At 40.7% G+C, this 23,356-nt stretch overlaps 1 protein-coding gene across 1 annotated transcript; it reads right to left on the bottom strand.

Annotated features, from left to right (window-relative positions):
• Positions 1 to 75: 75 nt before the first annotated feature.
• Positions 76 to 10,387, bottom strand: cnih2 (cornichon family AMPA receptor auxiliary protein 2; the record flags this gene model as incomplete). The annotated part of the gene is made up of 6 exons (XM_080041242.1): positions 76 to 167; positions 674 to 817; positions 908 to 1,020; positions 2,752 to 2,799; positions 7,445 to 7,513; positions 10,307 to 10,387. 6 exons carry the CDS (start codon positions 10,385 to 10,387, stop codon positions 140 to 142), a joined length of 483 nt encoding a protein of 160 aa, XP_079897368.1. The 3' UTR covers positions 76 to 139.
• Positions 10,388 to 23,356: the final 12,969 nt, after the last annotated feature.

The following is a 23,356-nucleotide window of genomic DNA, read 5'->3' as shown; positions in this document are numbered from 1 at the left end:
TCTTCTTGTCCAAGGTGAAACTGGTGAAAACCCCCAAGCCAGTGATGGGAAGGATCCGTTGAGGTCCTTCATTTGTCCTTCTGTGTCTCTCTTTACAATGTTGTCCTTTTGTTCTTCTTTTCTCCTGATCTCCTGCCTGTTAGAAGCTCACCAAGGCGTAGACCATACTTCAGCAGGAAATACACCGTGGCAACAGATGAAGAAATAGGGAGGGAGAAAAACTTTAATTATGCAGCATAAAATGGTAACTTTTAAAGCCACTGTAAACCCAAATCCACAAAATCCGAAATTCAGTTAAGATGAGTCCGGGCTTTGCTCTGGTTCTTATTACATAACAAGTATTTTGAACCAATCACGGCAGTCCTCTGCCCGAACGTTCTACAATAACGCCGACTGCTGCCATGGAGACCGTTTGACATGGCCACGCCCACATAGTCCTGTCAAACGGTCCAGACAGTAAAAAATATGTTCTTTAATATTTCATTTTATAATATCTATGACAAAATGATAAAAGCTTATGAAGACACCCAACTTTGATATCATATGTTGATTTTTACTATTCTAAACCAGGTTTCCAGAGGCTTTAAATTCACACAACGTCTCAACGAAAAAGGCATCGGGGAAACCTAACCAAGACACCGTCAGACTGAAAAGACTTTGAAGTGACACTTACCTGTAGAGATAATAGAAGAACGAGAGCAGATAAAAGCCCAGCTTACACCAGGACTCCTTCTGGCAGTAATTGAGAATGTCGTGGTTCATCACACTGACCGGATCATACATGACCACTGAGCCGTCAGCTGGCCGATGGAGATACCTGAAAAAAAAATAGCAAAAGAAGATTTAGCTCACACACTCCCACAAGGACCAATAATAGTTTGTCAGACATCTGCTGATGGGACCGTACCTCCACAGATGGTAGAACAGCAGCGGGATATTTAGGCCAAGTGTGACCCACTCTCCAGCACACATGAACATCAGGCAGAAGAGCCCGTGGATCGAGTACTCCGGTACCACCAGCTATCAGAGCAGACACAGGGGAGTGAGGTTTTTAGGTCTGCTTTAGACATAGAAACTGAAGTAATCACACTGCAACGACTCCCGGGGAAACACTGGAGCACTCATGGGTTGCGTGTTTTGATATACAGTAACTACAATCTACAACACTGAAATGACACTATGCAAGGCAAGCACTTTCACACAGAAGGTGCTGATGCTACTCATGGCTCGCTGCTGTTAAGAGTGCAGTTTAGTGTAGTTTAAAAAGCTTGTGGACTGTTGTTTTTAGATTTAAGTAGATGGGTGGCTGAGGTTGTTCAGGTAGCTGGCTTGTGATCCATACCCCTGAATCAACAAATAAGCTTGGAAAACAACACTGGCAATATGTTTACTGTTTATGTTAATGTGGCAAACTGGTTGGCAAACAATTGCTTATTTGCACAATCAGCAGTTAAAGAGCAACATTAGCATTCATCTGGAACAATTTGAACACCTGGTTAGTGTATGTCCAGTACTTTAGCTGGTACTTTTGCTTTGGTGTCCCCCAACTCAGGCAAGGAATACCTGACTCTACGTTCAAGAGCCAGTGGCTTTTTAAAAAAAATGTCTTATGCGACATAGTAGTCCCAAACAACACTGAGAGTGCGAAGAAAAACACTAAAAGTCCATTGGAGCTGAAAGGAACTGCTGAGTCCTCAATTCAAAAAGTCCTAAATTCTCTGTAGGCTTGTCACTACAGGCGACTCCTCCTTTCAAAATGCAACCAATCATGTGATCCATTGCTGTTTTAAAAATGTGTCCTGGTAGCTTTTTTTGAAATATATTTCTTAAGCAATCTGCTTCTCTTTCAACTGGCATAAATGATGATGGGACAGATGTTTCACCACTTATTTTTGGGGGCAAAATAACCTCCGGGCTGTGTTGGCATGGACACTCTGTCAGACTGCATTATGAAGTGACACAGATTCATTGATTGATTGATTTTCAATGCATCATGCCTCAACTTTGTGAACATTCTCGTGGTTTTACCTTACAGTAATTAGTCCATGTTGATAATGCAATCAGTAGCTTTCTGTTTGATACATACACAGGCATAGTCTTACTTATACCTGTGAATCCGTTGCTACAAACAGTTGAAGCTCCAATAACCATTTTCCTTCCCTTGAACTTAGCAATAGAGTTTGTTACCATGACAGCCATCGTTAACCGACTGTTCATTCAATAGTAGAAAGAAGATAAAGACATTTATCTCTTCCCAGCAATGACGTCATAGCTAACCTTGTAACATAAGACTGCATTCATGCATCAATATGTGGGCACTAATAGAACAGTCAGGATGCTAACTTCCCTTGAAAAAATGAATGTTGTATTATTTATTATTGATATAATATCTCCAGCCTATTTGAAGTCCTCTTTTGTATGTAGCGCTTATGTTCAATGGTGTCCACAGCATGTCACATTTCAGGGACAGTGAATTCTCTTTCTGAAAGCATTCAACTAAAATAATACACACACAAACAAAGACATATCACAACATCTACACACACACACACACATACACACTGAGTGTGTGTATGTGTGTGTGTGCATGTGCGTGCGTGTGTGCAGAGCTGTGATGGTGGGTTGTTGGGATGTGCTATACGTTTGAAATGAATCAGAGATTGATGGTCCTCACAATGGTTAGAAAGACAAATGCTCTGTTTTTAGACATCCACCGGCAGCAGCTATAGGTGAAAAACAGCTATTACTCACTTTGCGAAGCAGGCTGCAGATTCTTTCGATGTTGAGAATCCTTTCCCTCTGCAGAGCGAATACAAAGACAAATCAGATTCTGCGTGTTTTTTTCATCCTTTTTAATTAATTGTGTCTATGAAAATGAATGTCTCGCAGAAGCTTTTTTTAATTTCAGGAATTACTGTTTTGGGGGATTACAGCTGACACATTTTGACAACAAATCAATAAAATGGAAGAAATAGCCCTGATAAGAACTTTCAAAATACATAGCAATTCCTATAAATGTCACATGATATAACGCTATGGCGCTCTGGTAAAATATGTATGTGCACTCTCTCTTTCTGCTTCACACCTGTACCTCCACATCTGAAATGTATAGTAGGGGAGAACGGGGGAATCTGAGGCATCGGGTAATGTGAGCCACCCCCTGTATCTAGGCAACGGAAAACATTTGTGGTCATGTGAGATATATGTTTTCAAGCCCCTCTCATTTTCCCATGGCCCTGAAAGAGAGGACCTCATAGTGACGTTGTAAGCATGTTTTTTTCACCAAAATAGGTATTTTGCATGTAAAAGTAAATGTTCTTGCTGTCAACTTAATCAACTGTTGTGCCAAAGTAAATGTATTCACGTAGAAAAACTTTTATCATACACGTTGATGAACTACCAACATATGAAACCATGTGATGCTGATAACTGAAGATTAGCCTGAATTGCTGAGAGTTTTTTCTCAAATTGTGATGGTGGGGGAAAGTGAGCCAAATGCTGTGGGGGAAAGTGAGACACTGTCTCACTTTCCCCCACCATGAGGCACAAGTTAAGTTTAGTCTTAAACATATTTTAATGTAATATTACATAACATATGTTTTATTTCAATGTCATACACATTGTAGAAAAGCCATCATGCCAAGGTAATACACCAGGAAGATGACCTGGGGCAACCACACGGAAAGAGCACCTTCTCATCTTTCCCTGTAACCTTCAGGGCTGGAATGTAGAGTAGGCCTAGTTGTAGAGTATGGCAGGCTGATGTTATAATCCAGTTGGGTCTTCTTCTGCATTCTGAGTCCCAGGCTGTTCTCGCTGGTTCTGATTTTCCTATGCTTTGACCCACAGACACAAGCTGGCTCTAAGGGTCCTGTGTTCTGACCCCCAGACTGTGTTCTAATCTAACTGGTTCTATCTTTCATTTGAATCTTATTCAAACCTTTTGAATTATAATATGTTGTATTTGATTTTGTTCAGAGTTACTTTCAAGTGTTTAGAACATTTGCTTTGCTTAATTGACCAAACCCCATCATTCTTTTACTAGTCCGACATTAGTTCTGGAATGTGTGGCTATAGCTTTCAGGATTCTAACTGTTACACTATGTGTTGTTATGGTATAGTTTTGGAGTGGAAAAAGTAAGTGGATCAGTTTACCCCCAGCTGGTTCACTTTACCCCCTTGATTTTTCTGGTCTGTCTCAGTTTACCCCACAGCTGGGGTAAAGTGAGCCACATTTTTTAAAACAATCATATTTTCACTGCCCTTTGTCTTGAAAAAATTCTGCTAATGCCCATTTCTAGGAAACATCCTGAATTAATGGGAAATGTGTAAATTTGAGTGATAAATCATTTTAGCTCACTTAGAGGGGAGCAAATGTAAAAAGTGGCTCAGATTACCCCGTTCTCCCCTACGTATTTTTTATTTTTTATTTAATATTTCAGCATTAAAAATAAATATCTGGTTGTTGAGAAAATCCAAACTGAATGAAAGAGTTCACAGTAGGGCAGCAGACTTTAGGCAGCTTCTGCCTTGTAATTTAAACACCAAACTGTTTTGAGGCTCTCGTGAGACACGAATGAGGACTGTATGGAAATGAAAGCAATCCGTCTTCTACTGCATCTACCAGTCTGCAGCTGATGGCCTGTAATGGCCATGTTTTATTTGGGGTGTCCATTAATTATCTAGTAAGGCAAAATGAGATGTTTCGCCGCAATTACGTAATCCTCCTAGAAATAATCTTTCTATCCCCAAGCAAGTCGTCAAATAACCTCAAATGTCAATGGCCAGCCACGTGATCAATATATTCAATTAATTTGTTTTACTTGATTTATTTTTTGAAAAGAAAGTCGATAGGACAAGTGTGGCCCAGTATATGTGTTTTTTTACTTTCTGTACTGTAGTAAATGGAACATCAAATGGAAAGACTCATAATCATGTGAGGACATATTGAATCATCTTTCCTATTTACAGGATGATGGCTTCCACTATTGAGGCCCCTGTAATGTTTCCTCCCTGTAGCCGGGGCCCCATGTTGCACCTTTTATAAGTCTGCAGACATAGAAATTCAAACTGCCCCTTGATGACCTGAAAGTGGATTTTTTTTTGCCCAGAATCTACAGCGTTCATCCAAACAAAACAGACACTGGCACTCCACACCACACCTCACTGTTTACTTGCAGTCAAGGGGCTCCGATTTTGAGTAATTTCCTTCTCTCTGCTTGCTTTGTTCGCCCCATGCTTCACGGACACCAAGCTTTTAAAATGAGATGGAGAGAGCACAGTGCTGGACCTGCCAGCTGAACTATACGATACATTGTACGGTTTGTAATTGCACCCGTAAATTGTTGTCCTGCAAAATCTCTACTTACATTTTACAGCCTAGCACCTCCCGGAGGTGCCATAATTATTGACTGAATATGTAACAGTTAAGACCAGGGAAACAATACTGAAGACATTCACAATATACAGAACACATAACACTGCAACAAATGAGTGTTGTCAAATTTGTAGTTCAAAAAGTAATCTAATCAACGCATTGTTAAATGCACAAGCAGGTAAGAATAACAGCCTCATAATGCTTACATATCCATCAACATTAAGGAGGCTTAAAATGAAAGAAATGTCAAGACCACGACTTTTGTAATGTGCAGTTAAATGGGAAGAGGTTGCAAAATGCAGCCATTAAATCAGGCACTGCTCCTGAGCAGATGATTACTCGTTTTAAGGCTTTTCAAGAGGAAATAATTTCACTTATGAGTCACTTTTAACCAGCCAGTCGTAGTGTTTCGTACATAGGTTAGGTGTCTCCCTTTTAACACTTACTGTGTTCAACAAAAACCTGATTTGGAAACCCGTTTTCAGTCACTTCCGTCGAGTTCTCTTGTCTTTTCACTCTCATTGACAGATATTCACTGCTTGTCTTTTCGGTGGACAACAGAACACGCTGATAGCTACAGTAAGTGCCCATTTTAAAATCTTTTCTTCATACCAGTGTATTTAACTTGTCAGGTAATGGGACTTCCACACTTCCTAAGGGGCATTTGAGCAGCTCAGGTTCCCCTCTAATGTGACCTCACGGCAAATATGAACCCTTTTTTCTAACACAGGGGCACCCTAGTATAGCACACAAGCCCCTTCTTTTGATTTTATTTAACGGTCTGTGCACGCCACTGTCCTGTCTGATCATGGTCATCATTCTGAATATTACCGAATATAACTGACACGTTGACATCAGTTAGGATGACACGTTCAGGTTGTCACTTATCCATTGAAAAATAAAAACACCTGTAGAATGTGATGCAACCCAGCCTGCTATGTTCCAAGTAGTAATACTTCATGAAAGGAACCAGCTGTCCGTCTTTGAACTGAACACAAACAGCGTTTTTATTTTCTTGCCGTGCCACTGCGTTGGATTGCATTACATGTTACAGGTGTTGCAGTTACTGTGACCACCCGCTGTAGCTGGCGCACCGCCCACACACTACCCACAGTCTGCTTTCACAGTTTCCTCTCCCACTCCTCATCTCCCTCTCATTTCGCAGTTCAGATGCAGATTCACATGTAATGTGTGAAGGAGACATTCACACACAGCTGCTGTTAACTTAGCTAAATGAATAATGGAATTCATTAGTGACTCAACACAATGATACAGCATTTAATCTTTGGCAAAATATTACGAAAGAAGTGTGAACCCTCTACATAAGCAAAAGTGCAAGAGTGCAAGACAAAATCTCATAACTAATGAATCTCTGTAAGTCAATTGTTAACTGTTTGTATTGTGCACGCATTGACGTTCCAAATGTGGCTCAATATGTGTGTTCGTCTTACAGCAACAAGAATCCTCGTATCTAAATTAAATTTCAAATTTGATCAGAAAAACATATGTCCTCTATCTGCAGCTGTTATTGTGGCGACAGCAACAGTGTCTCATTATAAACCGCAGCTTCATTTGTACCTTGGTGTAGCTATGTAATTGATTAAGCCGATGAGCCTTGGTCTTTGTGGAGTACTGATTGCTTCAATCTGCATACAGATGAGCTCTGAAGGGGAAAAAACGCCTGAATTCTGCTGTTGCAATCACCTGGAAGCTCGTATTAGTGGGAATTGTTTCCAAAGTAGTACAAATAATTGGTAACGACAAATGAATGGACAGTCTAAAAGGAGCTGAGCTAAAAGAATGTGAAAGACTTCAATCCAAAATTTACTTGAAAGCATGCCTTTCCGATATGAAAAAGGACAATACATGATAAATGATAATGGCATCAAGTGTGCCGTGGGTGTCTTGTGAAAGCTCGTTCTTTCTAAAAACTCAGTAGGTTTACGTTGTCAGTCTTTTGTGTGTGAATCACTGAGGGCTCCTCTTGGAACCGAAAAGAAAGGGATTTTCTATGTGCACACGGGGATTTGATCATCCTCAACAGAAGCCAAACAGGAGTGTTCTTACCGCTCTGGTGGGATTGCTCTGATCAATGGGGTTCTTGAAGTCTGTGCGAAGCTCATCAAATGCAATGATCTGAAAAATGAACAGACGCGGGAGTTTGTTTTCCATTCAGCCACACATGGATGCACATACTGGACCTGCAATGTATATATCTAACAAATACTCAGTTGTTATCTCTCCCACACTACTACAGCCTGTTGTTGTATGATAGTGATGTGCTGTGCATGAAACTCAGAGCACTTGACTGTACTGCACTCTGGCTACATCTTGCACAGCTGCAGCCACATTGTTCCCTTTGCCCACGAGCACACATGGTGATTTAATGGCCAATGAGTACATGTATAATTACTTGGAGTCTGGCTCTCCCCCTCAACACTGTGTAATCCCTCTTGTTGTGTTTGTACCATGTGCCATCAGAATCAGAAATACTTTACATATGTAGTGTATTACAATCTAAGTAGCTAAATCCTGATTTAAATTCTCACCAGTGTGTCAAACAGTGCTGATTTGGATTCAATCCTCTTCCTGTTTTTAATCCTCTCTAAAATGACAAAGCAATCCTAATTTGTACCGCCTGAAAATTAAATTATAAAGTTCACATCAATGACAGTCAGCATATGTAGGCTACGTATTATGTTACACTGGATGACTATATAAAATGTAGAATAATTTTGTTTCAATGTCTTTGATGAGATATGCTATGCTGGTAGTTCTCCAACTGCTTCCTTTAAGGGGAGAGTATGAGTGCTAATTCTTCTCAGCAGCTCCCTGATGAATAGCTCTATAAAAATCGTAATAATCCTTGGTTTAAAAGCCACCTGCTGTGCTTATAATCAGTTCAGCCTTTAGTGACAGTAACGCTGTAACGGCTCATTGGAAAGCAATGAAAAAAACAGACCTTTATTTGCAGTCAAGTGAGCATCTGACTGAACAATTAGCATTAGAGTATGAAAACAGAACTCTTCTATCTGTTCCAAATGGAAACAGTGCTGCCGCTCATTTCCCAATATGAGTCTGTACGGCTCTCCCCCGTCTTCTCTCACACTTGTTGTAAACAGATGCAGTTTCCATGGCGACACGGTGAGCCCCTCAGTGGGCTCCATGGTTACTATAGCAGTGAACAAACGTTGTGATTGGTGGAGAAGCCACATATAATTGGGGTGCTGTACCCGTGGGTGGAGGGAGGCAGACTGGGGGAAGGGGTGGACACCAAAAAAAATCGTTTTGATAAGCGATTCAATCGCACGGTCGAGTGCTGAGCGAGACGCCTGCTCCTCACCGTCTCCTTCACACACAGACACACTGACTGACTCACATGCACTCTCACCCACTCAGTCAATTGGTACGTTAGTCATTTCAAGCCATACATGCATATTGATATGATTTGTGCTCCTGTCTGTATGCACTGAATGTTAAAGGTGAGCGATCAAAAGCAAAGTGTTTGGTGAGTTTGCAGGACGAGTGCAGCTGTATATGTGGAAATTCAACACGAAATGCAGCTGGCAGACAGATTCTGAAGGGTCTGCCAGTGGTATTTATGATCAGTGTCTGTTGCCACCTCCCTGTACTCATGTTGAGCAGTTTGCTGAAGGCTGAACACCTTGTTTGAGGGACTGTTTATTGTCAGTTCTCGGGGGAGGGAAGGAGCCAGTCTGAATTTGTCAATTCGTTGAATGTGTGAGGGTCAGACGAGCTCAGATTCATTTGACAAAACCAGCATGCAGGGCCGCTGCTAAGCTTTTGGGTGCCCTAAGCTTAAATTGTCAGTGAGGCCCCCCCTTCCCCCCTCAAAAATAAACATCAAGATGCTCGCGCCCATCTCTGCGACTGCTTTTTGGCACATTTGCTGTAGTGATGAGTTTTTGAAAACAGGGTAGGCCAGAAAGAACAGGTTAACATGAATGAAAAAAGTTGCAGAGTATCCTACTAACTGCCTTTGCAAAGGAAAGACTGCGCTCTGTGGACGTGATTGACGGTTGACCACAGGAAAACTGGTGATGGGTGAATTTGGAAGTGGGCTGTCGTCGTGCCTACCTAATCAGAAGCTAGGAATGGTCCTGGTATAGTAAATAGACATATTTTAATTGGCTGAAAAAATAAAAAATAAATTTTCTTCACTTTTGATTGGGTGGGAAGGGCGCACATTTGCACACTTGCCCCTTGGCTGCCGCCGGTCCCGCTTGCCATTATGAATCGCCATTCAAAAATAGCTTGATAAAGCTGGGCAGGCCTAATTAGGGGAAACATCTGATTTGCCCAAATTGAGTGATGGTTACACAATTAAGAAAAAACAATGAAAAAACAAATTTATATATTTTTTTAATATAATGATTATCATGAATTTTTTTAAGAAACCACAATTTTGTGTGTCCCCCAGATCATCATATATATAATTTTTTTTTAAGGGCCCCCCCCAGGTACTTGGTGCCCTACGCGCTCTGCGTACCCTGCGTATAGGGAGCGGCGGCCCTGCCAGCATGCCACCTAAAGTCAGTGTATGGAAAAGGATGAAAACATACACACTCACACACACACACATACACACACACACACACACGCACACACACACACACACACACACAGTCATGTTTTCATCACTTCCGAGGACATTACATAGAATTTCTCATTTCCTGGAGACTTGCCCTGACCACAACCTGACACACAGTTGTACATGTTATTACCTCTCTGCAGGACCTGGTTGATGTGTGTGTGTGTGTGTGCGCTGTGTTCTCGTTTGTGTTCTGACTGTGCGTAGGTGAATGTGTTGATCTGCCTGTGTTGGACCTTTCACAGAGCCCCGGCATGTGTCCATTACTGGTTCAGCGTGTGTGCAGTCAGTCTAGTGTTGCACAGGGGGCTACTCACCTGCCATATGACAAAGAAGATGAGAGCAGCGCACAGCACCAAGGTGAGCATGTAGCAGAAGGCCGCAAAGGTGAACGCCATGGCTGTGTCCGCCATCCTGAAGACGGGATGGGTCGAGGGAGAGAGAAAGGGAACTTGCCCTTTGCTCTCTGCCTCTCTTTTTTTAGGCTATTGCCCAATCTCCCTCCTTTATTCAGGGGGAGGTTATTGTCTGTTTTTCCCCTCCGAAGCAAGCTGAGTCTGAGTCTTCCAGGTGAAGCACTCAGTTATAGTAACAATCAATAATCATCCTGAGCTGTGGCTTCACTGCTTCCACATCACGCTCTGTGTCTGTCTCCTCTGACAGCGGGACGCCCGTCTTTTCCTGGCTGTGATATGGGAAGCCCTTCTAAGTCTGTTCACAGTTGTCTGTTGTTGTTGTTGGTGTTGGCCTGATGCTCCTTTTTTCAAGCCCTGACAGGCTAAATGTCTGTCTCCTCCTCCTCCTACTCCATGTAGTTTCCCTTTAGACAAAGCCCACACATTCACCCCCCTCCAAGTCTCACAAAGCACAATAAAAGTCTCTTGACTGACACACCGACAACAGAAGCACAGGGCTCTTGTCGATACCAAGCCCAGTCTAAGAAGGTTATGGCTTGTGATAGCTCAGTAGTTTGTCGTATGGCTTTCAGTTCATCTGTTGCTCTTACTCAAGAGCACCATTAATGACGCATGTCCATAAATCGTGTTTGAGACATTTGGAAACAACCATTACTTTCAGATTGTCTGCGAGTTAATTATTTACAGAGACAGTCTCTTGGTGTATAACTTATTCTATAAATACATCTTTAAGAAATGACTTATCGCCACATGAATCTGTTCATATTCTTAAAATACAGGGTATTGCTTTGCCCAATAGACATAATATTAATATTCTTTAAATGCTGCAATGAAATAAATAAGTGAGGCAGAATGTAAATTGGAAAAATCCATTTAACATTACAGTGCCAATGTCGCACATCCAAGAGGACTTCCAAGTACAAGTACAAGCAATATTTGTAATAGTTTTTAGTTAGCATGGACCTTGACTGGTCTTGATATCGAGTAGAGAGTACCTGTGTTCTGTTGGAGACGTGTCTGCCACTGAACAGTCCACTCTGTCCTCGTCTCTGTCAGTTTGTGTCGACACCATGTCAGAATGCTCTGCTCTGAATGCTTCCCTCAGACGCATCCCTCAGGTGAATGGGGAGGGGGAAGAGAAGGGGGGGGGGGGGGTTAACCAGAAACCCTACATCTACATGTTGAGTAGCGCTTATTCTGATTTTGAAATAGCTCCAGTTGTTAAAGGAAAATCTCCAAGTCCCTCAGAAGTCATAAGTTAATTGGTCCACCTTTCGATTGTCTCCTCCTTGCCTTTCCTTCTTTCTGTCTTTCTCTTTAAAGTCCCCCTCTCTTTTTATCTCTCTTGAAAACAGACCTTAATGTGTTCTCTGAGTCTACTGCCGCCTCTGTTTCTTAGACTGCGAGAAAAATATTTCTATCACGCTTGATGTTGTAACAGGCGGCCAATAGCGTCGCTCTGTCTCCCTATTTGCTCCTGTCTCTTCCTCTTTCTCTCCTCCCTCTCTCTCCTCCTACTCGTCTGTCAGGCTGCCTCTCTTTTGCATTTTATACATTTCCATAATCACTTGTTCCCCAGAGAGAAATGAGGGGGCAGGGCAGGCGGTAAATGTTTTGTTTTTTTCATCTGTCTGAATCTCTCTCTCTCTCTCTCTCTTTCTCTCTCTCCCCCTATCTCTCTATTTCCATATCTGTCCCCTCCATCATTACCTATAAGTATAGCCTTCAGTCATCTGTCATTTCATTTAATGTAAGTCTTATTCTTCGATGGTGCTACTCTCAATCACTTTTTTACTTTTCTTTTTTTTCCAGCTGTTGCTCTTTTAGCTATTAAATAGCTCAATTCCACATTTTATTCTTTCTGGTTTTATTGTCTTCTCTGCCTACTTGCTGACTAGATTAACACTCAATATTTTATCTCTTCATTACCACAAATACTGTGTATTGATACCTTTTGAAATCAACTTTTTGAAAAAAAAATATATATAGTTTAGTTAATTATTTCATCTGTCAATGTGCTGCCCATGCAAATGCAGAAGTGCCCCTGTAGTAGTTTACCCTGGTTGGGAATAACTTCGCCTATGTCATTGGTTCAGATGGGTACACAAGCATTAAATCTTGGTGGGAGACAGGAAACAGACCATAGATCCTGTCAGCCACTGCTTATCTCCCTCTTCCCTAATGTAATATAAAAGTGTATTAGGCAACCAGCTGTGGGCATTTCCACACCCTTTAGAGTAGTACATTGGTAAATTAATTCACACTTTAATAACCTAGATTCACCAGATTATAGGAAAGATACAGTATAATCACTGATGGGCATAGTAGCAACAACTTCTTATTTGAACCCTAACCTTAACCCTAACCCCCCTGTTTTTAATTCTTTTATTTAAATGTTGTATTTTTATCCATGTTTTAAATTTGTTCCTTTTTTTTTTTTTTTTTTGTATTTGTATTCTTTATTTGATTTTAACCCTGTGAAGCACCTTGAGTGGCCCTGTGCCTGAAATGTGCTCTATAAATAAAATTGCCTTGCCTTGCCTAAAATAAATTGACACAAGGCCAGTGGAAATAAGTTGTAAACAATATACTACATTAATATACATGGTATTACATGACACATGCACAGCAGTTGTTTCTGCACACATCCAGCAAATACAATGCAATACATTTCCTTTTGGATCATGTTTCTGTCCACCTCTTAAAGGTTCAGTAAGCGGAATGGTCAATTTAGTTAACTTCCTGTCAGTGACTGCAGTTAGCAGTCCAGTCTCTCGTCCCTACATCACCACATTAATGCACTGCGGTCTTCAAGCAGCAAGTTATCTAGCATCATCTCAGATAAGTATGTGTGATAAAACATGATAAAAACCATCAAAACAGACATTGGGAAGGATTTGTACCTGCTCCGCCATTGTAGGCGCATAAACATTCACCCGTCTGTCGCTCTGCACGTGCACCGACAGGTGCCAGTTTGTAGCGCTCTCTCTTCTGATTGGATATAAGTTTTGGGATCCCCGAAAAGTTTATTTGACGATTACATGCAGAGCAGTTGACTGAGAGATCGGCTCTATGAAACACGCACACTATATAAGTGATCACTGTATGAATAAAGAGCGATTTAACACTCACTTATATTAACATGAATAAATCGCTTACTTCACCTTTAATGCCAGTTTAGTTTATCTTGGCTTATAGCTCTGGTTTGCTCTTAAACAAAGTCAGAGAAAAATATCTGTCTTTTAAGCTAAACAATTCTTCACTTTTTCCAAAAACTAGTCAATAACAAGCTGAAAGACACTGCTCCTCAGAAACAAGGATGAGCAACATACATTTTGTACCTTTTCAACAGAGCATGCACAAGTCTTTATAACCTCTGAGAAGAAATTGACAATTTTATTTTACTAAATTCTCGATTTTTTTTTTGTTTTCTTCCAATGGAAATGCCCTTCTTGAGGCTCGTTGGTCTAGGGGTATGATTCTCGCTTGGAGTGTGATATGTCCCGGGTTCAAATCCCAGACGAGCCCTGTATCATTTGAATTACATTCTGCATTTATCAAGTGACACGGCAAGGCGAGTTCAAACTCTGCAACAGTGAATCGGTTTCGTGCCAACCAGTAATTTCACTGCAAAGCTTTGACCCATACTTAGAAAATTGGGAAATAGATATTTGGACGAGATGCACACATAACACTATATTTTTTTCAGGATTATCATATCTCCATCATGTCAGATTTTTTCGATATGTCCTCGTGTAAATCATGAACACTTTATTTATGTACACAACTTTATGTCTACTTTTGGACTTTCTAGAGTTTTAAACACTGATCAACAGAAATCCATTAATGTCAAACTGAAATCAAAAGCTCCAAAAACTGACCTGAATAAGTGATAGAAAGTTATCTTACACTGAATGTGCCCTACTTGATACATTGCTGATCTTCATAGAACATTGAATACCCACCGACATATTAAAAAGAATGCAATCTGTGATACAGTGCAGAGCAGTCACTGGGTTTTCAGCAATCTGGGTTAGTGTGTTATCCGTCTAATGGTTAAGCAGAGGTCTATTTTGGTTTACTTTGTTGTCAGTGGTTTGGGATTCCCTGATGTCTGGTCAACCTGTTCCAAGATGACATTTGAAATGTAAATTACTTTTTCACTTACATAAAACTCTAAAGCAATCTGGCTTGTGATAATGGCAAATCCAGGTTCTGGCCCCAACTTGAACCTGGCTGCTCGGAAATCCTGAACACCATATAGTAAGTGTGTCTGGGCCAAAGCCACTAAGTAGAACGTTACTCCTCTGGCACTCAGATAGTGAACACTTCAATGCTTGAATTGCCCTTATCCAAAATGACTCTTACATGATGATCGGCCACATACGATTATTAACTACAGTAAAGCACCTTAATGTTTTCTGAAAGTGATTGTTGCATTCTTTGGCAAGCTATTGTCAAATGTGACCCGGCTTTTACAATGGTTTACCTGAGCCACTTGTTAGAGGGAGACCAAAGGACCCTGTCCACTGTGAAACACGCTTTGGTGCCTTATCTTCTCTACATTATTAACACTGCATAGAAAAATTATTCAATATTCAGTATTCCCACTTGGACTTTTTCCATGTTTCATGGTTGGACATTTGCAACCTCACACACCATTGGAATAAAGCCAAGATGGCAGAAAAATGTATATTGATCCAGAGAAGAATGAGAATTGAACACATTAATACTGTGCAGCATTTACTATAGCTGCTGAATAGGTTATTTTAAAAATGAAGAGGGAATCAAACCTCTTATGAAGCCTGTGAGGCCCACACAGCTTGTAAACCTGCTGTTGTTTCATTGCTGGCTTTAGGCTTCCCACTAGTGGCGATAATATGCGACTGCAGCTCCCGACATACTTCCACATTCCTGTCTGTCACACTGAAGGCATCACATGAAACCCCCAAAAACACTTTTATTTGCAACACGGCTGAACACATATGTTGCAGTGTGGGCTGATGGTCTTGTATTCCTAGCTTCAAAACAAAGCATGTAAAGTAAAGGTACACATTGTTAATGATAATTTAATTTCTCATATCTCAGTGATAGGGAATACTCTTTAAAGTGATCGCCACTGATCACCCCCACCTTTGCAGGATTTGAATGTCACTAGCATGGGTCTCGCAGCAGTCTTATGTGTTCACTCCTCCATACAGTAACCATCCAAAAGTTTAATAACATCATTATACATTACTCCTTAATAAAATGGTTGATATGTTGGACATATTTTCCGAACTACAGTATCAGTATCAGTTCTGTTGACTGTTGAGCTTCCACAGCAATGAAAGCCGACACTGAACATCTGGGTTAAAATATGTAGATTTCCTATTCCCAACAATATTCAAATCTGTGTTTTAGTGCAAATGAAGACTGAAAGATTTTAAATTGTCCACAAGATGGCAACATGCGAGAGGCAGAGGCAGCAACAGATGGTCCCGTTAGGTGTTTAATGGCTGCAGTGATTCACAAATGACTCACTTCAAAGGCAGAAATTCATATTCCCCCAGTGGTTTCATTTGCAGTACCTGCTTGGATATGTCCCCTGCATTCTTATTTGATGGAGGGAAAGCATCTTCGCCGATCATTCAGATAAGGAACTGTGACAGCTATTGTTATGTGTCGAAAGGAAATGTCATTTAATCTGCACTTGTAGTTAAAGATCGACAGCAGTGCTATTATGACTGCAAGCTGGACCATGGACCCTAGACCCCTGATTAACCCCAGTCATAGTACTGCCGCGGTGGGAGTTACAGCTCAATGCACTGAACAGCTGCAGGAAGTGTTTAATGGCATATTGAGGCAATCACTACAAATCAGGACCATCACAATGGTACGGAGAGGTGTTGTAGAGTCCAGCTTTGCTATCAATACACTAAGAAACGAGATAGGGTCAGTTTATGGGCTCTTCTGACCTGCCGCCCCTTGGGGCCCGGATGACATTTTTTATCTATCAGCTTCATTGATCACTTTAACGATCAAGAAAAGTAAACAAACAAACACAGCACCCGAAGGGCATGGTGTGGCTCAGAGAAAATGGAAGCCTCATGTATATATTTCATCTTATAGCGCCCCACTGACAGATTAACATCATCAAACAGCTTTATATCGTGCTTAAGAAGCTGTTGGATGCCACGGGTTAATCGAGCATGGACATCTCCAGGATACAGTGTGTCCTGACAGTCCCTCCCCTATGTCACTGTTACACAGCAATATCGTGGTTTGTTTCCTTACATCTGTAAAAGCAATGCAGTAAACAGCTCACTTATCAGGTTTGCAGATTGGGCCCATTTGGATTGTGATGGCAGAGGAACATAAGAGTTCAAAAGTGTGTACGGACTGGTATCTTTTGTTGTCCTTGATGCTGGTTAGCTACTGAGACCACGCACATTTAAGATGTATTCTTTTAAAGATAGGGACAGTGCATATCAATGAAAACTAATGCTAAAATGCTTGATTAAAGCCAGTGGCTTATTGACATCCTTAGTCTCTTTGGCAGGTTGGTGTCAAATATAGCCCACAGGTGAAAAACATATCAGAAACACAATCAATCAATTCGGAAAAAAAAATTATAAAAAAAAAAATAACATCGAAAGGGTACAATAAACAAATATGCAAACAAACAATAAACAATGTTGCTCACGGAAAACCAGAAATAAGGGGACCATACGAATTTGGTGTAAAGTGCTCAAGTAGCCTATTAAATCTCACATCTCACATCCCACCAGTGGCTGCCATATTGTTACACAACAATAAAAGCTTCACTGAACATAATACCATGGTTAGCTAATTCATTACGTGTTAAAAATACACATACATGTATCCTATCTGCCAAAGAAGAGAAAGGCTCAGCAGGAGAGTAACCATAAAGACATCAACATCCATGGATACACAGAAGCTGAACAGTTACCATAGCAACCAAAATAAATCCAGCAAGGTTGCTTTTCAGCCTCTAACCAGATATCAAATGTCTGGTGCCCTTTAGATAAGGTTCAACTATGGAAGACAATAGGTATCTGTCATTTAGGAAACACTGGTTCCTCTAGTTATTGACTGGAAAAGAAGGTAACAGTTTTTGGTGATTTGAATTATTTTTTTTCCTGTTTCAAACAGCATCCACTTTGCAATAACTCCATAAAAACAGACAATAAGAAAACATGAAAGATAAGCCAACTTCAAGCTGTACTCAAACTAAAGTTATTGAGAAGCCATGCATGTTATAGCAATGTGTGTGTTTTAGTAAATACGTTCCATTTTTCAAAGTAACCTGAGGAATAAGGAAAAATTACTTTATGTCATTGGGGGGGGGGGGGGGGGGGCATAAAGATAAACTTGTTTTTGATGGAAAAAACTAAAATAAATTTAAAAAAGGGAAGTCCTGTCTTGCAGCCACCTGTTGCCATCTGTACATTTAGTTACATTTCTTAGATAAGGTTATTTTAACTTCTCTTGAATCCTCATTTGAATGTGTGTCCACAAAGGTCAAGGTCACAATAGTGCTGTGCTTACTATACTTGCTGACAGGACTGTTTGAACCCAGGTTAGGACCTTTAAGGACATAAAACTAAACAAACAAAACCTAAGGTATTAAAAATAACTTAACTTAATAAATAAAAAGTAACTTGGGGTAATATACAAAACACATAATAAAACAACACTTATCACTTAATACACATAGCCTAGTGTAGGGAGAGGATGTGTGTATCTTTGGGGCGATTCTTTCATGTTGTTTGTAAGTTCACAAATTCTTTGACTCAGTTAGCGACAACAAAAAACAATTTTCTCTTAACAATATTGTTTCATATGCTTTGATGCAATGAGTCAACCGACATTACATGAAAGTGCTGGAGTCCAGGGCCAGAAGGCACAAAAGGAGAGGAAATCACAGAAGTAGGAGTCACTTCTTTATAGAACACAACTCACCAAAGGTTCGGCTTCTTGCTACAAAGACAGTCAAATTTCATCAGAAAACTATGAGCCACATACAGTATATAATATAATTAAATGTACCTTCTTTTTTTACTATGTCACCGAAAACATGAACATTATAAACTTTGTAAATAGAGATGTTATGGCAGAGCTGTTCAGTGTGGTTTGAGGTGCTGTCCATGGTGCTGACAGACAGATGATGGTTTGTGTCATAAACATATATCTGCTCATTTAAACATATTGAAGAAAGTGAAATTGCATGCGGGTGTATGTGGGGAGGGACCAAAGACTGTAAATAAAAGAGGGGAGGAACCCATCAGTATCAGGGATTACACTGTGCATCACTTCATTAGGCACATATAAAACCATTTGCTCCCATTTACAATGAATCAATAATCCGGCTATGATGGTGCTCTTTAGTAATTCAAACGATGCATAATGCTAAAATGGTAGGTCGGTCTTATAATTGGTCAATGTTAGGTTTCGATTAAAAGGTCACGTTTATTATTCATAAACACATCTAATAGGATTACATGTGTTTGAATATGCCTCTCTATGTTTGTTTAAATGTGCTGAATCTCTGGTGTCACTCAACCTTTGGCTGCAAGCTAAAATCACTCGACATTAATGAGGGTGATTAATGTTAAGAAGTTTGCTCTTTCCTTAATAAAACTCTGAGTGTTAGTTTCGCAGAACCAGAACATATGTGCACATGCTCAAGAGAAAAGGCTACATGAGAGTGACAGTGTTGGGCTCTCATCAGTAGCTTTATGAGTGTGCAGCACACGCTGTAATGAAAACAAACATAGTGTTTGTAGATGATTTCAAACCTATAAACCTACAAGGCACACAGAGCATCTTCACAGGTAACAATGCAAACTCCTCCGCAGGTTCCATTGTTCAACTTCCCCTTCACGGGAAGAGAATATGTCAGTGTGCTGCTCCTCCTCTGTGTGTTTGGGGTGAGTTATTGTGCTCCCCCAGTTGCTTTCTGTCCTCCAGATCCCAGTCTAATCTCTTTTATTTCTCTTAAGGTTTGCCATAAACTTCCCTGCAGGTGGGTAATCTACAGCCTCCTTTTCGTATTACAGGCAATCACCCACCACTAAAAACTAAATTATTGTTTAACCAAATAAAAGACATATTTTTAGCTTTGCTAGCAGGGTTGCTCGGGGGATGGCGGTGTGCCTCAGTCAGACAGTGGTTCAACATACTGTATAGGGGATACAGACATTCCTCGTTGCCTGAAGATTAACCCCTTAAACAGTGGGTCATCACCTGGCAGGTCAAAGTTTCCACTTGTCTCATAATACAGTTCAGTCAGACAACTCACGTTGTGTTGTGTTATGTTTTATTGAGCAAAATGTATTTAGAGTTTGGCGTCTAGGCTTGGGTCAAGTCTAGAGTCAGACTCAAGATAACCATAGATGACATCACTATGACATCATCAGGGTCATTTTCTCAGCATTTATAAAGCGCCTCCGGAGTTAGAAGAAATTGTATAATTAGCCTAACATCACATTTTACCCCACTAATAGTTTTTTCAACATTATTTACCCATTGAGGCTTTGTGTTTGCTGTAGAGAAAAGAGTGTTATGGATGGGGCTTCTAAAACTGATGGAAGTTTAACCTGGTGTTTTCACCCAAGTACGAAAACTGTTCTTAACTTCATTCAGATGTATACAGTAGAAAGCAGTAGTAGGCTCTTTATACAGTGTATTATTAATTCAAATTCAAATTCGAATTGTTTTAGGGTAACATTTAGAAAAGCCTTTTTTTTCTCTATAGGCTACTACATATGTCTGTAACCATCCAGACCACAACAAAGCTCAGAACACCACCAGCAGACCTACAGACAACAACATCTGGGATTTCTGAGTCTAAAAAACGATGAAAATATATTTAGCCTTCAGCTTGCAGGAGGTTTGTCTGTGTTTGTGTGGCTGACGGCTGAGCAAACGAGGAGCATTTAGAAGTGAAATGGTCATTCATCCTGGACTCCCGATGCGCAGTCAGGAGGACCAGCTGTGCGTGTAGCGCTGTTTGTGAACGTCTCCTCCCCTGTTTCTGCAGTGTTACTGCTCTCTCACCCTTCTCGCTCATCGTTTCGTTGTGCCAATGCTGCCCACTGCAAGAGTAAGAAGACGGGACTTCCATTTACATATATAACACCACACTGCTCTTTCTTGTCTGCCACCATCCCTCTCGCTTGACATATCCATCTTGTCCTGATCCGTGCACTGTGTGGTTTGCGTTCCTCTCAATCCTTCACCATTCCTTCACGCCTACTCTCATGTGCAGTCCTGTTTGGTTATTTGCGTTATAACAGCACAGACTGGAAAGCAAGGGAATTTTCCCACTCAGTTTATTTTTCGTATAAAAGGGGGAAAAACACATACACCGTTAAAGGCTTTTATAGCCTACATTTCTGAATGTCTGACTGATAGGATGGAGAGGGCAGAGTCAGTAATTTAATTTATTATTTTACGCATCAACAATCGCACGTAGTCTGGAGTGGGTTGGGAGAGGATAAAGCTGAAAACGCATTGGGTTTTTCTTCCCCTCAAAAATGAACTTAGCCTTGCGGAAGGTGTCGCTGCGCTGGAACTAACCCCACAGTGTTAAGTTTGCCGAGGTAGCGTACCTGGAAAGAAAATTGCGAAGAAGCACCGTGGAAAGCTACGCGTCATTTCCAAGACACCAGTGCAACAAGCCAACACCATTACACCAGTCTGCTGTGTGAATGGCACACGGGGTGTCTTCCTCTGTTGAACTGGTGCAGGGTATCCACGCTGTGCCCAGGGACCAGCTGAGATTCAGGGCTTTCTGTGAGTATCTGTGGGACTGCTGTGCGCACCGAATGGACTAGTCTATTTCGGCTTTTTTTCCTGCGTGTGTAATGCCCAATAATGTAGTTGTTTGTCGAACCCATAGCCAAACATTTAAAATTGTCTGTAGTCTGCAACAGTGATGTGTTATTGGTATTTTTGTACTCTAGTAGCTAAACCTACTGGACCACATATCTGGCTTTTGATAAGCTTTTTCAAACTCTGATTGCTAGTTTTCGTTTTGATTGTAAAGCTCCCTTAACAATTCCTTAATTCAATATATCCTCTCTTTTTACAGAGTGTTACAAAATATACGTTCACTCTTAAGACAAGTTCTGAGACCACAACTTCTACACTGAGCTGATAACTGCACCCAGGTGAGTAATGCATGATTTTTGAATGTATATTTCTTTTACAATATTAACATCAGGAAATATAAACTGAAGCATAAAGCATATTCCCGCATGTGCATCTGTTTTCTTTCTCCAATAGCTCATTGCTGCGTGCAAACATGGTTTGTGTCATATCTGCTCAGGTTTCTGTTGATTGGGGGTTTTCTTTCAACACACGGTCTAAAATAATTCATATGATCTGTTTCCTTTTTTTCCTCTACGCAGTGTTTCTGTCTCATTTTCCGTCTGTTGTGACTTTTCACTCTCCAGACTGTAGGATTGACATTTCTGAGGAGTCTCATTACAAATAGAGAGTGCCACCAGTTGAAAAAGAAGAAGAAGAAAAAAACACCTCTCACAAAACAAGCGTTGGCATTAAAGTGTGACTCACTTGTTTGTACTGTTCAGTTGCCAACCTGAGACCTCTGCTTAACAAACAGGAACACTTTTGAGGATTACATCATCACAATTGTGCATGGGTCAGAGGTTCAATCATTTTAGGAATCAGTAAAACACTGAAATGTTAAATGACAAATTGTATTAAATGGAAGAGTGGCATTTTTACTTTTCAGTAGTTGATAAAGGATAGATGTGAAGAACGACCTGAGGTTGCTAATCAATAAAATGTTAAATATAGATGACTTTGCTTTTGATCTGGTAGTCATAGCAGGGGGTTTGCATCCTTCGAGATTAGAAAATGATCAAAGTAGGGGGAAATGCTTTATGCCACGGTGGCAGAGTTGACTATAAAAGGTTTCTCTCCGCAAATCAAAGCACAGTTCCTCAAATAGTGAGTTTCTGTCGTTTTTAGCTTGTTGCTACCTGGAGATTTCGGGGAGGAATGCATGTTTTTGATGAGAGTATGGCACCAGTAGGACAGTCTAAAATATGTGGACACCTTTGTCTCCATAGCATTGTCAATGCCTTATTGCTGCATCCCCACCAGTTGGAGAGCTTGCTTTTACCATAGAAACGTCACCCACTCAAAATTTGTGCAGGGTTTTGTTGCCAGATGGAAGCAATACTAGATCCTATTACATTATAGGAGTGATATCACTTGATAGTGCTGTGGAATGTTGAATTTTCCGTAATTTCACACAAAGTTCACAACCTTATACTCTTGGCTCTAGTGGACTTGTTAGATCGCTATGGAATCACTGTTCGCTGAAATGCAGAGGCTGCTGTCCATGGTGCTGATCTTGCTGATGTTTCCCTTAATCTGACCTGCAGACAGGTGTTGATGAGCTGTTGAATAAAGCGGCTGTTGCTGCACAAATACGATCTGTTCGTCATTCATTATGTAGGTAACCGAAAATAAAATGAATACTTCACCCTGAAATGTAGCCTTGACAGAAAACCGGGCCCTCCTTATTTGAAGCATGTCCGAGTTAAGATTGCAGTCTCGTCTCACTTGCATGTCAATGAGATCACGTGCCGTACATGAAGCACTGTCGAACCTCTTCTGAGTTCTGAGATGGGAACCTATTTTTGAGCTGGAGGAGGTCTTAAAATTTCAAATAGAAAGCATCAGATTACATTCCTTGGCGCTATGCCCCTCTTTCTCTCTGCTCACACTGATGCACATGTTAATCCTCTGAGCAGCATTGATGCTGTACTAGCTGAATTGTTTGCCCAAGCTGTTGATCGCCCTGAAGCTGCCAAGACAACCACTGTCAATGTATATTCAATCGTCCCCTGACATAGTTGGAAAGGCTTACATAGAGTGAATGAAAATGTATTTACTACATTTTTTAAGCTT

The sequence above is a fragment of the Ammodytes marinus genome (assembly GCF_949987685.1).
Source record: "Ammodytes marinus genome assembly, chromosome: 14".
Taxonomy (NCBI): domain Eukaryota; kingdom Metazoa; phylum Chordata; class Actinopteri; order Uranoscopiformes; family Ammodytidae; genus Ammodytes; species Ammodytes marinus.
Note: the sequence above shows the minus strand (reverse complement) of the source record. Positions and strands in the feature narration are given on the sequence as shown.